This window comes from Oncorhynchus keta, unplaced genomic scaffold (assembly GCF_023373465.1).
Source record: "Oncorhynchus keta strain PuntledgeMale-10-30-2019 unplaced genomic scaffold, Oket_V2 Un_contig_2145_pilon_pilon, whole genome shotgun sequence".
In the NCBI taxonomy this organism is placed as follows: Eukaryota; Metazoa; Chordata; class Actinopteri; order Salmoniformes; family Salmonidae; genus Oncorhynchus; species Oncorhynchus keta.
In genome coordinates this window covers 1,606-17,500 of record NW_026282458.1, presented here as the reverse complement: position 1 = coordinate 17,500, position 15,895 = coordinate 1,606, and the positions used below count along the sequence as shown (strand labels likewise).

Below are 15,895 nucleotides of genomic sequence, written 5' to 3'. Positions count from 1 at the left end.
TGGTGGTGTTTCCCGTCATGCCCCGTCCCTCAGCCAGTGAGCATCATGTCCCGTCCCTCAGCCAGCGAGCATCATGCCCCGACCCTCAGCCAGCGAGCATCATGCCCCCTCCCTCAGCCAGCGAGCATCATGCCCCGTCCCTCAGCCAGCGAGCATCATGCCCCGTCCCTCAGCCAGCGAGCATCATGCCCCGTCCCTCAGCCAGCGAGCATCATGCCCTGTCCCTCAGCCAGCGAGCATCATGCCCCGTCCCTCAGCCAGTGAGCGTCCCATCATGTCCCTCAGCCAGTGAGCGTCCAATCATGTCCCGTCCCTCAGCCAGCGAGCGTCCCATCATGTCTCTCAGCCAGCGAGCATCATGTCCCGTCCCTCAGCCAGTGAGCGTCCCATCATGCCCCGTCCCTCAGCCAGCGAGCATCATGTCCCGTCCCTCAGCCTGTGAGTGTCCCATCATGTCTCTCAGCCAGCGAGCATCATGTCCCGTCCCTCAGCCAGTGAGCGTCCCATCATGTCCCGTCCCTCAGCCAGCGAGCGTCCCATCATGTCCCGTCCCTCAGCCAGTGGCGTCCCATCATGCCCCTCCCTCAGCCAGCGAGCATCATGTCCCGTCCTCAGCCAGCGAGCATCATGTCCCGTCCTCAGCCAGTGAGCGTCCCATCATGTCCCTCAGCCAGCGAGCGTCCCCATCATGTCCCGTCCCTCAGCCAGCGAAGCGTCCCATCATGCTCCGTCCCTCAGCCAGCGAGCATCATGCCCCGTCCCTCAGCCAGCGAGCATCATGCCCCGTCCCTCAGCCAGCGCGTCCCATCATGTCCCGTCCCTCAGCCAGCGAGCATCATGCCCCGTCCCTCAGCCAGCGAGCGTCATGTCCCGTCCTCAGTCATGTCCTCAGCCAGCGAGCATCATGTCCCGTCCCTCAGCCAGCGGCGTCATGCCCTGTCCCTCAGCCAGCGAGCATCATGTCCCGTCCCTCAGCCAGCGAGCATCATGCCCTGTCCCTCAGCCAGCGAGCATCATGCCCTGTCCCTCAGCCAGCGAGCATCATGCCCTGTCCCTCAGCCAGCGAGCATCATGCCCCGTCCCTCAGCCAGCGAGCATCATGCCCCGTCCTCAGCCAGCGAGCATCATGCCCCGTCCCTCAGCCAGTGAGCGTCCCATCATGTCTCTCAGCCAGCGAGCATCATGCTCCGTCCCTCAGCCAGCGAGCATCATGCCCCGTCCCTCAGCCAGCGAGCATCATGTCCCGTCCCTCAGCCAGTGAGCGTCCAATCATGTCCGTCCCTCAGCCAGCGGCGTCCCATCATGTCCCTCAGCCAGCGAGCATCATGTCCCGTCCCTCAGCCAGCGAGCGTCCCATCATGTCTCTCAGCCAGCGAGCATCATGCCCCGTCCCTCAGCCAGCGAGCATCATGTCCCGTCCCTCAGCCAGTGAGCGTCCAATCATGTCCCGTCCCTCAGCCAGCGAGCGTCCCATCATGTCCCTCAGCCAGCGAGCATCATGTCCCGTCCCTCAGCCAGCGAGCGTCCCATCATGTCTCTCAGCCAGCGAGCATCATGTCCCGTCCCTCAGCCAGCGGCGTCCCATCATGCCCCGTCCCTCAGCCAGCGAGCATCATGTCCCGTCCCTCAGCCTGTGAGTGTCCCATCATGTCTCTCAGCCAGCGAGCATCATGTCCCGTCCCTCAGCCAGTGGCGTCCCATCATGTCCCGTCCCTCAGCCAGTGAGCGTCCCATCATGCCCCGTCTCTCAGCCAGCGAGCATCATGTCCCGTCCCTCAGCCAGCGAGCATCATGTCCCGTCCCTCAGCCAGTGAGCATCATGCCCTGTCCCTCAGCCAGCGAGCATCATGCCCTGTCCCTCAGCCAGCGAGCATCCCGTCATGTCCCGTCCCTCAGCCAGCGAGCATCATGCCCCGTCCCTCAGCCAGCGAGCATCATGCCCCGTCCTCAGCCAGCGAGCATCATGCCCCGTCACTCAGCCAGCGAGCATCATGCCCCGTCCCTCAGCCAGCGAGCGTCATGTCCCGTCCCTCAGCCAGCGGCGTCCCATCATGTCCTCAGCCAGCGAGCATCATGTCCCAGCCAGCGAGCGTCATGCCCTGTCCCTCAGCCAGCGAGCATCATGCCCCGTCCCTCAGCCAGCGAGCATCATGCCCCGTCCCTCAGCCAGCGAGCATCATGCCCTGTCCCTCAGCCAGCGAGCATCATGTCCCGTCCCTCAGCCAGCGAGCATCATGCCCCGTCCCTCAGCCAGCGAGCATCATGCCCCGTCCCTCAGCCAGCGAGCATCATGTCCCGTCCCTCAGCCAGCGAGCGTCATGTCCCGTCCCTCAGCCAGCGAGCGTCATGTCCCGTCCCTCAGCCAGCGAGCATCATGTCCTGTCCCTCAGCCAGCGAGCATCATGTCCCGTCCCTCAGCCAGCGAGCATCATGCCCTGTCCCTCAGCCAGCGAGCATCATGTCCCGTCCCTCAGCCAGCGAGCATCATGCCCCGTCCCTCAGCCAGCGAGCATCATGTCCCGTCCCTCAGCCAGCGAGCATCATGTCCCGTCCCTCAGCCAGCGAGCGTCATGTCCCGTCCCTCAGCCAGCGAGCGTCCCATCATGTCCCTCAGCCAGCGAGCATCATGTCCCGTCCCTCAGCCAGCGGCGTCATGCCCTGTCCCTCAGCCAGCGAGCATCATGTCCCGTCCCTCAGCCAGCGAGCATCATGCCCCGTCCCTCAGCCAGCGAGCATCATGCCCCGTCCCTCAGCCAGTGAGCGTCCCATCATGTCCCGTCGCTCAGCCAGCGAGCATCATGTCCCGTCCCTCAGCCAGTGAGCGTCCCATCATGTCCCGTCGCTCAGCCAGTGAGCATCATGCCCCGTCCCTCAGCCAGCGAGCATCATGTCCCGTCCCTCAGCCAGCGAGCATCCCATCATGTCCCTCAGCCAGCGAGCATCATGTCCCGTCCCTCAGCCAGCGAGCGTCATGCCCTGTCCCTCAGCCAGCGAGCGTCCCATCATGTCCCTCAGCCAGCGAGCATCATGTCCCGTCCCTCAGCCAGCGGCGTCATGCCCTGTCCCTCAGCCAGCGAGCATCATGTCCCGTCCCTCAGCCAGCGAGCATCATGCCCCGTCCCTCAGCCAGCGAGCATCATGCCCCGTCCCTCAGCCAGTGAGCGTCCCATCATGTCTCTCAGCCAGCGGCGTCATGCCCTGTCCCTCAGCCAGCGAGCATCATGCTCCGTCCCTCAGCCAGCGAGCATCATGCCCCGTCCTCAGCCAGCGAGCATCATGCCCCGTCCCTCAGCCAGCGAGCATCATGTCCCGTCCCTCAGCCAGTGAGCGTCCCATCATGTCCCGTCGCTCAGCCAGCGAGCATCATGTCCCGTCCCTCAGCCAGTGGCGTCTCATCATGTCCCGTCGCTCAGCCAGTGAGCATCATGCCCCGTCCCTCAGCCAGCGAGCATCATGCCCCGTCCCTCAGCCAGTGAGCATCATGTCCCGTCCCTCAGCCAGTGAGCATCATGCCCCGTCCCTCAGCCAGCGAGCATCATGTCCCGTCCCTCAGCCAGTGAGCATCATGCCCTTGTCCCTCAGCCAGCGGCGTCCCATCATGCCCCGTCCCTCAGCCAGTGAGTGTCCCATCATGTCCCGTCCCTCAGCCAGCGAGTGTCCCATCATGCCCCGTCCCTCAGCCAGCGGTGTCCCATCATGCCCCGTCCCTCAGCCAGTGAGTGTCCCATCATGCCCCGTCCCTCAGCCAGTGAGTGTCCCATCATGCCCCGTCCCTCAGCCAGTGAGTGTCCCATCATGCCCCGTCCCTCAGCCAGTGAGTGTCCCATCATGCCCCGTCCCTCAGCCAGTGAGTGTCCCATCATGCCCCGTCCCTCAGCCAGTGAGTGTCCCATCATGCCCCGTCCCTCAGCCAGTGAGTGTCCCATCATGCCCCGTCCCTCAGCCAGTGAGTGTCCCATCATGCCCCCCCTCAGCCAGTGAGTGTCCCATCATGCCCCGTCCCTCAGCCAGTGAGTGTCCCATCATGCCACGTCCCTCAGCCAGTGAGCGTCCCATCATGTCCCGTCCCTCAGCCAGTGAGTGTCCCATCATGTCCCGTCCCTCAGCCTGTGAGTGTCCCATCATGTCCCTCAGAAACAGAAGATATGGAGCTATGAGAGAGGGGCTGGGGATGGAGCTATGAGAGAGGGGGCTGGGGATGGAGCTATGAGAGAGGGGCTGGGGATGGAGCTATGAGAGAGGGGGGCTGGGGTTGGAGCTATGAGAGAGGGGGCTGGGGTTGGAGCTATGAGAGAGGGGGGCTGGGGATGGAGCTATGAGAGAGGGCTGGGGATGGAGCTATGAGAGAGGGCTGGGAATGGAGCTATGACGAGAGGGGGCTGGGGATGGAGCTATGAGAGAGGGGGCTGGGGATGGAGCTATGAGAGAGGGGGGCTGGGGATGGAGCTATGAGAGAGGGGGCTGGGGATGGATCTATAGGGCTCTTCCATTGAAAGGCAGTCCAAAATAATTATGCAGATGTTAAAATGTTGGCAAGAAGCTGTGCCATAAATGTGCTGTGCATGTTTAACCCTCCTATAGGTCTCCTCCTCTTTCCGTTCTTCTCCCTCCCTCCCTCCTCCCTCCCTCCCTCCCCTCCCTCCCTCCCTCCCTCCCAACACGTACTGTTCTCTCCAGTGACAGTTATGGGAGAAAGAGAGGAGAGGAGAGGAGGAGGGGAGGGGAGGGGAGAGGAGAGGAGAGGAGGAGGAGGAGGGAGGGGAGGGGAGGAGGGAGAGGAGAGGGAGAGGAGGGAGGAGAGGAGAGGAGGGAGGGAGGGAGAGGGAGAGGAGAGGAGGGAGAGGAGAGGAGGGAGAGGAGAGGAGGGAGAGGAGAGGGAGAGGGGAGAGGAGAGGAGAGGAGAGGAGAGGAGGAGAGGGGAGAGGGGGGAGGGAGGAGGGGAGGAGGGGGAGACATGGGAGTGGAGGTTATGATGTCATGGGGTGTCGTCTTCAGTTCATCTTGTTTCTAATCCTCAGGTGGTCCTGTAGAAAGTAATGTGTCATCATGTGATACAGTGTGATACTATGTGTTGTCCTGATCTGATCTCGTCCTCTTGGTTTCTGGCGCTCCGTCTGAATGGATCAATGTCTTGTGATTTGTCGTTGTAGGTAGGGGTCAGGGTTGAAAGGTAGGGGTCAGGGTTGAAAGGTAGGGGTCAGGGTTTAAAGGTAGGGGTCAGGGGTTTAAAGGTAGGGGTCAGGTTTAAATCCTGGGGTCGGTGTTTAAAGTAGGTGTCGTTATATTAGGTACAGTGTGATGCTATGTGTTCCAGGCCTGGTGAGGGCTGCTGGGTCGTTATATTAGGTACAGTGTGATGCTATGTGTTCCAGGCCTGGTGAGGGCTGCTGGGTCGTTATATTAGGTACAGTGTGATGCTATGTGTTCCAGGCCTGGTGAGGGCTGCTGGGTCGTTATATTAGGTACAGTGTGATACTATGTGTTCCAGGCCTGCTGAGGGCTGCTGGGTCGTTATATTAGGTACAGTGTGATACTATGTGTTCCAGGCCTGCTGAGGGCTGCTGGGTCATATTAGGTACAGTGTGATACTATGTGTTCCAGGCCTGGTGAGGGCTGCTGGGTCGTTATATTAGGTACAGTGTGATGCTATGTGTTCCAGGCCTGGTGAGGGCTGCTGGGTCGTTATATTAGGTACAGTGTGATGCTATGTGTTCCAGGCCTGGTGAGGGCTGCTGGGTCGTTATATTAGGTACAGTGTGATGCTCCAGGCCTGGTGAGGGCTGCTGGGTCGTTATATTAGGTACAGTGTGATGCTATGTGTTCCAGGCCTGGTGAGGGCTGCTGGGTCGTTATATTAGGTACAGTGTGATGCTATGTGTTCCAGGCCTGGTGAGGGGCTGCTGGGTATATTAGGTACAGTGTGATACTATGTGATCCAGGCCTGGTGAGGGCTGCTGGGTTTATATTAGGTACAGTGTGATACTATGTTTCCAGGCCTGGTGAGGGCTGCTGGGTCGTTATATTAGGTACAGTGTGATGCTGTGTGTTCCAGGCCTGGTGAGGGCTGCTGGGTCGTTATATTAGGTACAGTGTGATGCTATGTGTTCCAGGCCTGGTGAGGGCTGCTGGGTCGTTATATTAGGTACAGTGTGATGCTGTGTGTTCCAGGCCTGGTGAGGGCTGCTGGGTCGTTATATTAGGTACAGTGTGATGCTGTGTGTTCCAGGCCTGGTGAGGGCTGCTGGGTCGTTATATTAGGTACAGTGTGATGCTATGTGTTCCAGGCCTGGTGAGGGCTGCTGGGTCGTTATATTAGGTACAGTGTGATGCTATGTGTTCCAGGCCTGGTGAGGGCTGCTGGGTCGTTATATTAGGTACAGTGTGATACTATGTGTTCCAGGCCTGGTGAGGGCTGCTGGGTCGTTATATTAGGTACAGTGTGATACTATGTGTTCCAGGCCTGCTGAGGGCTGCTGGGTCGTTATATTAGGTACAGTGTGATACTATGTGTTCCAGGCCTGCTGAGGGCTGCTGGGTCGTTATATTAGGTACAGTGTGATACTATGTGTTCCAGGCCTGGTGAGGGCTGCTGGGTCGTTATATTAGGTACAGTGTGATACTATGTGTTCCAGGCCTGGTGAGGGCTGCTGGGTCGTTATATTAGGTACAGTGTGATGCTATGTGTTCCAGGCCTGGTGAGGGCTGCTGGGTCGTTATATTAGGTACAGTGTGATACTATGTGTTCCAGGCCTGCTGAGGGCTGCTGGGTCGTTATATTAGGTACAGTGTGATACTATGTGTTCCAGGCCTGGTGAGGGCTGCTGGGTCGTTATATTAGGTACAGTGTGATGCTATGTGTTCCAGGCCTGGTGAGGGCTGCTGGGTCGTTATATTAGGTACAGTGTGATGCTATGTGTTCCAGGCCTGGTGAGGGCTGCTGGGTCGTTATATTAGGTACAGTGTGATGCTATGTGTTCCAGGCCTGGTGAGGGCTGCTGTGTCCGTCGTGAAGGAGTCGTCCTACAGGCCAAGGACACGTCTGTGGTGAGGCCTTCGTCTAGAGCAGCCTGCCGCTCTGCTCCCGTTGACCGACCCGACCCCCCCCCGCCCAGATATATCTGCCCTTCTCTTAACCTAGCTAGGCCAATGACATCTCTTCTCTGACCACTGGAGAGACGATGGGGGGGGGGGACGACACAGAGACACACAGTTTAAACAACATCATGACAGATACAACAAGGTCCTTGAAGGCCCAGAATGAGGTTACCAGTTGTCTGTCTATGATGAGATATGATGACAGTAAGAGGTTGGTGTTGTGTGGGTGGGTGTGTGTGTCCCCTCCCCATTCTCCAGTTGCTCTGATCTGCTATAATAATCTAATGGGTTCAGGTTGAAACTGTGATTCTGTGACTCTAATCTAATGGGTTCAGGTTGAAACTGTGATTCTGTGACTCTAATCTAATGGAATCAGGTTGAAACTGTGATTCCGTGGCTCTAATCTAATGGAATCAGGTTCAAACTGTGATTCCGTGACTCTAATCTAATGGAATCAGGTTGAAACTGTGATTCCGTGACTCTAATCTAATGGGTTCAGGTTGAAACTGTGATTCTGTGACTCTAATCTAATGGGTTCAGGTTGAAACTGTGATTCTGTGACTCTAATCTAATGGAATCAGGTTGAAACTGTGATTCCGTGACTCTAATCTAATGGAATCAGGTTGAAACTGTGATTCCGTGACTCTAATCTAATGGATTCAGGTTCAAACTGTGATTCTGTGACTCTAATCTAATGGAATCAGGTTGAAACTGTGATTCCGTGACTCTAATCTAATGGAATCAGGTTGAAACTGTGATTCCGTGACTCTAATCTAATGGAATCAGTGTTTCTGTGACACGGGGCCTCCAGTCCTCCTGTCCCGGGGTGATGATGTCACAGTGGTTGGAGTGTTGGCTTTGTGCTGTCGCCTGCTGCCCAGAGGGTCTCTGACTAAATATACACATCAACAACGGGTCTGTGTTCAGGAAGGGTGACACGTTCCTAATGTTTCAGACAGAAATGTACTGATTAAAGTTGTCCGCGATGACGAGCCCTTATTATACATGACAGATATATCATATCTGTTGAACACGTTCTATCTCTGTGTTCTGATACCTGCCTGCCGGCCCGGCAGGAAGTGCGTCAGCCGGCCCGGCAGGAAGTGCGTCAGCCGGCCCGGCATAGTTGTCAGCATAAGGCCATCCCTCAACGATCCTTCAAGCTAAAGGACAGAAAACTAATTTTGATTTGTTCGGTTCTTCTCTTATTTAGTTTTGTTTTGTAGAAAAAAAAATCTAATCATCACATCTCTTTTTAATCCAATCTTATTGATTTGTATTTCTTCACTTCTGTCCCCTCCCTCCCTCTATCTCTCCTCCTTTCTCTCTCTTGTCCCCCCCCTCCTCATCTGTTTCCACCCCCCCTCCAGTCCAGAGGAGAGGTCTGGTCTTGCAGTGGGCCGCTGTGGAGGGGTTGTCCTGTCTTGTACTGATAAGCTGAACAGACGTACGGTGTTGGTCCGACCAGTCAGCAAACAGGACTCCTTCAGCCACCTCTCTGGCTTCGTACCGCCTGTAAGAACTGTTTCCTCTTCAGCTGTCTGAGTTCTAAGAACACAGAGTGTTTCCTCTTCAGCTGTCTGAGTTCTAAGAACACAGAGTGTTTCCTCTTCAGCTGTTCTAAGAACACAGAGTGTTTCCTCTTCAGCTGTCTGAGTTCTAAGAACACAGAGTGTTTCCTCTTCAGCTGTCTGAGTTCTAAGAACACAGAGTGTTTCCTCTTCAGCTGTCTGAGTTCTAAGAACACAGAGTGTTTCCTCTTCAGCTGTCTGAGTTCTAAGAACACAGAGTGTTTCCTCTTCGGCTGTCTGAGTTCTAAGAACACAGAGTGTTTCCTCTTCAGCTGTCTGAGTTCTAAGAACACAGAGTGTTTCCTCTTCAGCTGTCTGAGTTCTAAGAACACTGAGAGTTTCCTCTTCAGCTGTTCTAAGAACACAGAGTGTTTCCTCTTCAGCTGTCTGAGTTCTAAGAACACAGAGTGTTTCCTCTTCAGCTGTCTGAGTTCTCATCAACCTTGGTCAACAGTGGGCTTTTACCCAACTAGCCCGTTTAACTCCCATCATGCTTCAGTTTAGTACACTGCAGTGGCATCCCCAGAAGCCAATCAGGTTATGATATGGGAACGTCACTCAGACTGAACTCTGTCTAAACGTTCCTGTTCACCCGTACCTAGTCGCTACAATCAGGACTTTCAAGTGGACTAAATCGACCTCAGATTTGGCTTTTGGAGGGCGATGGGAATCATCCCTGTACAGTTACATCCTGGTCCTGAGGGTTAGAGGTCAAATCTCTCCTCCATAGATTGGTTGTAAATTCAACCTGTTGTTCATACGATAAGTACGAAGGCCTACACAATGGCCATGAGGTATTCAACTTGTTCTCCGTTGCGTTCAGTGATGAACCATCTTTATCGTCAAGGTTGATGAAAGCCCAAACTCTTGTGATTGATGTGGAAAAAGAGCTCTACTTTTCCTTTTCTACTTTTCCCCTGGGAATGGCTTCTTATCTCTTCATCAATCGCCTCTCCTCGTAATTTAACGGCATTTTCTTTCACTTGTATTGTAAAATTGAAATATTTTCGTCGGTAATGAATTTGTGTAAATCAACCGTTAAGATTGTTAACAGTAGATAGATGCTGTTTGTAAATCAAGAGATATTATTTAACTTTAACTTAATTTACTTCCTTGTTGTTAAGAGGTACGGCCCTGCAGAAGACGACAGTAGATAGATGCTGCTTGTAAATCAGAGATATTGTTTAACTTTAACTTAATTTACTTCCTTGTTGTTAAGAGGTACGGCCCTGCAGAAGACGCCTGGTATCCTGTAGTTTCAGTAGGGGGCTTTATGAGTGTGGTATTGGTGTATCAGGAGACTGTTCATAGGAAGTGGTATCTTAAAGCTCTGGTCTTTGACTGGAGATTCTCCATTGTAGTCCAGGAGTTGGTTTAATGTGTCTCAGTTCGTGTTTATGTGGTGTTCCACTGTGAACCTGTTGTCTCCACCTCCTCCACCTCCCCACCAATCAGACAGCAGCCAAGGTCCTGGAGGTTTCCTCCCACCAGCAGCACGGATTCCTGTCCATCACATACACCCAGGTTACAATTATTATTACAGTAGTTATTATTGTTGTTGGTTATATTATTATGTATGAATTATTATTATTATTATTATTATTATTATTATTATTATTATTATTATAATTATTATATATTCATTATTATTATTATTATTATTATTATTATTATTATTATTATTATTATATATTCATTATTATATATTATTATTATTATTATTATTATTATATATTCATTATTATTATTATTATTATTATTATTATTATTATTATATATAGCATTATTATATATTCATTATTATTATTATTATTATTATTATTATTATTATTATTATTCATTATTATTATTATTATTAGTATTATTATTATATTATTATATATTATTATTATTAGTATTATGTATTCATTAGTATTATTATATTATTATTATAGTATTATTATTATTAGTATTATTATATTCATTATATTATTATTATTTAGTATTATTATGTATTCATTATATTATTATTATTATTATTATTATTATTATTATTATTATTATTATTATTATTGTTATGTATTCATTGTTAGTATTATTAAGTATTATTATGTATGCATTAGTATTATTATTTATTCATTAGTATTATTATGTATTCATTAGTAGTATTATTTATTCATTAGTATTATTATGTATTCATTAGTAGTATTATTTATTCATTAGTATTATTATTTATTAATTAGTATTATTATTTATTCATTAGTATTATTATGTATTCATTATTGTAGTTATTATTATTATATTATTATATATTATTATATATTCATTATTATTATTATGTATTGATTATTATTATTATGTATTAGCATTAGTATTATTCATTATATTATTATTATTATTATTAGTATTATTATTAGTATTATTATGTATTCATTAGTAGTATTATTTATTCATTAGTATTATTATTAATTAATTATGTATTCATTAGTATTAGTATGTATTCATTAGTATTATTATGTATTCATTAGTAGTATTATTTATTAATTAGTATTATTATTTATTAATTAGTATTACTATTATTATTAATATCATTTTAATTATGTATTCATTAGTATTATTATGTATTCATTAGTATTAATATTATTTAATTATGTATTCATTAGTATTATTATGTATTCATTAGTATTATTATGTATGCATTAGTATTATTATGTATTCATTAGTATTAATATTATTTAATTATGTATTCATTAGTATTATTATGTATTCATTAGTATTATTATGTATGCATTAGTATTATTATGTATCCATTAGTATTATTATGTATTCATTAGTATTATTATATATTCATTAGTATTAATATTATTTAATTATGTATTCATTAGTATTATTATGTATTCATTAGTATTATTATGTATTCATTATTATTACTAGTAGTAGTAGTAATATAATGTATTTATATAAATATTACCTTGCCCCAGGCGGTCACAAGAAACGTCCGCCACAAGTTGACCACGCGGCTGGAACGAGCAGATCCTCGCGGGGCCCAGCGGCTGACGGAGGGCCCGGCTGACGGGTCTCCCCACTACCTGAGAGAGATCCTGCTGACCGCCCAACCTTTTGACCTTGTCCTCTCCTGTCCCTTACTGGCCACCGTAGCCGGGGTGTTCCACGCCTCGCTGCCACGACGATACCGGGACCTCGGCAAGACGGCGGGCCAGCCGATGAGAAGTCACGTCCTGACGTCGCGCAGCCTGCCGCTAATATATGTCAACACATCAGTGATCAGGGTGTTTTGTCCCTGGAACCCAGACGGACAGGACAGACACACAGGTAAGACTGGACAGACAGGACAGACAGGACGGACAGGACAGACACACAGGTAAGACTGGACAGACAGGACAGACAGACAGGTAAGACTGGACAGACAGGACAGACACACAGGTAAGACTGGACGGACAGGACAGACACACAGGTAAGACTGGACAGACAGGACACACAGGTAAGACTGGACGGACAGGACAGACACACAGGTAAGACTGGACAGACAGGACAGACACACAGGTAAGACTGGACAGACAGGACAGACACACAGGTAAGACTGGACAGACAGGACAGACACACAGGTAAGACTGGACAGACAGGACAGACACACAGGTAAGACTGGACAGACAGGACAGACACACAGGTAAGACCGGACAGACAGGACAGACAGGACAGACAGGACAGACAGGACAGACTGGACGGACAGGACAGACACACAGGTAAGACTGGACAGACAGGACAGACACACAGGTAAGACTGGACAGACAGGACAGACACACAGGTAAGACTGGACAGACAGGACAGACACACAGGTAAGACTGGACAGACAGGACAGACTGGAAAGGTAAGACCACAGACTGGACAGACAGGGACAGACTGGACAGACAGACAGACCAGACAGACAGGACAGACACACAGGTAAGACTGGACAGACAGGACAGACTGGACAGACAGGACAGGGACAGACTGTACAGACACAGGACAGACTGGACAGACTGGACAGACAGACAGACAGGACAGACACACAGGTGGAAGACATGACAGACAGGACAGACAGACACAGACAGGTAAGACTGGACAGACAGACAGGACAGACACACAGGTAAGACCAGGCAGACAGGACTGGACAGACAGGACAGACAGACACAGGTGGACAGACTGGACAGACAGGACAGACACACAGGTAAGACTGGACAGACAGGACAGACACACAGGTAAGACTGACAGACAGGACAGACACACAGGTAAGACTGGACAGACAGGACAGACACACAGGAAAGACTGACAAAGACAGGACAGACTGGACAGACTGGACAGGACAGACTGGACACCCAGACAGACTGGACAGACACACAGGTAAGACAGAGACTGGACAGACACAGACAGGACAGACTGGACAGACAGGACAGACCGGACAGACAGACAGGTACAGACAGGACAGACAGGACAGACAGACAGACAGTAAGACTGGACAGACAGACAGGACAGACAGGACAGACAGACAGACAGGACTCAGACAGACAGACAGACAGACAGGACAGACAGACACACAGGTAAGACTGGACAGACAGGACAGACACACAGGTAAGACTGGACAGACAGGACAGACAGGACCAGACAGACAGGACAGACAGGACTGGACAGACAGGACAGACTGGACAGACAGGACAGACTGGACAGACACACAGCAGACCCCGGGCAGACAGACAGACAGACAGACAGGACAGACAGACAGGTACAGACAGGACAGACAGACAGAAGACAGACAGACAGGTACAGACTGGACAGACAGGACAGACACACAGACCTGGACAGACAGGACAGACACACAGGTAAGACAGGACAGACAGACAGACACACAGACAGACAGGTACAGACAGGACAGACACACAGGTAAGACAGACAGACAGACAGACACACAGGTCAGACAGACAGACACACAGACAGACCGGACAGACAGACAGACAGGACAGGACAGACAGACAGGACAGACAGACAGACAGGACAGACAGGACAGACAGACAGACAGACAGGACAGACAGGACAGGACAGGTAGACAGACAGGACAGACAGACAGGACAGACAGGACAGACAGGACAGACAGACAGGACAGACAGGACAGACAGACAGACAGACAGACAGACAGGACAGACAGACAGGACAGACAGACAGGTAGACAGACAGACAGACAGGACAGACAGGACAGACAGACAGGACAGACAGGACAGACAGGTAAGACTGGACAGACAGACAGGACAGACAGGACAGACAGACAGACAGACGGACAGACAGGACAGACAGGACAGACCGGACAGACAGACAGGTAAGACAGGAGGGGATCCATGGACTGACCTTTTAAAGGTCATGTTCACTGATTTATTGAGGCTACGGCCTCTGATGTTGAGCCAGAGAAGATCGACGTTGTACTGTACAACACCCTCCTGTAGGTTTTAACTCCAACCCTGTTCCTAGAGAGACACCCTCCTGTAGGTTTTAACACCAACCCTCCAACCCTGTTCCTGGAGAGAGACCCTCCTGTAGGTTTTAACTCCAACCCTGGTCCTGGAGAGAGACCCTCCTGTAGGTTTTAACTCCAACCCTGTTCCTGGAGAGATACCCTCCTGTAGGTTTTAACACCAACCCTCCAACCCTGTTCCTGGAGAGAGACCCTCCTGTAGGTTTTAACTCCAACCCTGGTCCTGGAGAGATACCCTCCTGTAGGTTTTAACTCCAACCCTGGTCCTGGAGAGAGACCCTCCTGTAGGTTTTAACTCCAACCCTGTTCCTGGAGAGAGACCCTCCTGTAGGTTTAAACTCTGACCCTGTTCCTGGAGAGAGACCCTCCTGTAGGTTTAAACTCTGACCCTGTCCCTGGAGAGACCCTCCTGTAGGTTTTAACTCCAACCCTGTTCCTGGAGAGAGACCCTCCTGTAGGTTTTAACTCCAACCCTGTTCCTAGAGAGACACCCTCCTGTAGGTTTTAACACCAACCCTCCAACCCTGTTCCTGGAGAGAGACCCTCCTGTAGGTTTTAACTCCAACCCTGGTCCTGGAGAGAGACCCTCCTGTAGGTTTTAACTCCAACCCTGTTCCTGGAGAGATATCCTCCTGTAGGTTTAAACTCTGACCCTGTCCCTGGAGAGAGACCCTCCTGTAGGTTTTAACTCCAACCCTGTCCCTGGAGAGAGACCCTCCTGTAGGTTTTAACTCCAACCCTGTTCCTGGAGAGAGGCCCTCCTGTAGGTTTTAACTCTGACCCTGTTCCTGGAGAGAGACCCTCCTGTAGGTTTTAACTCCAACCCTGGGGGGGGGACTCCTCAGGGGGGCTCCTCAGGGGGGCTCCTCAGGGTCAAGGGTGCTCCTCAGGGGGGCTCCTCAGGGTCAAGGGCTCAGGGGGCTCCTCAGGGGCTCCTCAGGGTGCTCCTCAGGGGGGCTCCTCAGGGTCAAGGGTGCTCCTCAGGGGAGCTCAAGGGTGCTCCTCAGGGGGCTCCTCAGGGGGCTCCTCAGGGGGCTCCTCATGGGGCTCCTCAGGGGGCTCCTCAGGGGCTCCGCAGGGGGCTCCTCAGGGGGGCTCCTCAGGGTCAGGGGGGCTCCTCAGGGGGCTCATAGGGGGCTCCTAAGGGGGGCTCCTTAGGGGGGCTCCTCAGGGGGTCCTTAGGACACTCTGGTACTGAAGTGTATAGGGTCTGTCTGGGTCTGATACCCACTGTGTGTTGCGTCTCCCAGAACCCCAGCTGAGGAGAGAGAGAGAGGACACTCTGGTACTGAAGATAGTGTCTGTCTGGGTCTGATACCCACTGTGTGTTGTGTCTCCCAGAACCCCAGCTGAGGAGAGAGAGGGAGGACACTCTGGTACTGAAGATAGGGTCTGTCTGCGTGGCCCCTCAGGCAGATAACCCTCTGACCAGAACCGTGCTGCGCAAGGACATCTACCAGTGAGTCTATTCTACTACTCTCCTCTCCTCTCCTCTCCTCCTCCTTCTCTCCTCCCCTCTCTCCTCTCCTCCCTCTCTCTCTCTCCTCCTCTCTCTCCTCTCCTTTCCTCCTCCATCCTCCTCTCCTCTCTCCCTCTCTCCTCTTCCTCCCTCCTCATCTCCTCCCTCTCCCTCTCTCCCTCTCTCTCTCTCCTCTCCTCTCTTTCTCCTTCCTCCTCTCTCTCCTCTCCTCCCTCCCTCTCCTCTCCTCCCTCCTCCCTCTCTCTCTCT

At 51.3% G+C, this 15,895-nt stretch overlaps 1 protein-coding gene across 1 annotated transcript in view; it reads left to right on the top strand.

The window, feature by feature from the left end:
• Positions 1 to 15,625, top strand: part of LOC127921043 (intermembrane lipid transfer protein VPS13B-like) — a gene marked incomplete at its 3' end in the record, with an annotated part of 56,993 nt that extends 41,368 nt beyond the window's left edge. Inside the window, exons 10-13 of the mRNA XM_052504944.1 lie at positions 8,466 to 8,610; positions 10,122 to 10,190; positions 11,627 to 11,978; positions 15,508 to 15,625. Coding sequence (XP_052360904.1) covers positions 8,466 to 8,610; positions 10,122 to 10,190; positions 11,627 to 11,978; positions 15,508 to 15,625 — 684 coding nt within the window. The remainder of the gene's footprint in view (positions 1 to 8,465; positions 8,611 to 10,121; positions 10,191 to 11,626; positions 11,979 to 15,507) is intronic.
• Positions 15,626 to 15,895: the final 270 nt, after the last annotated feature.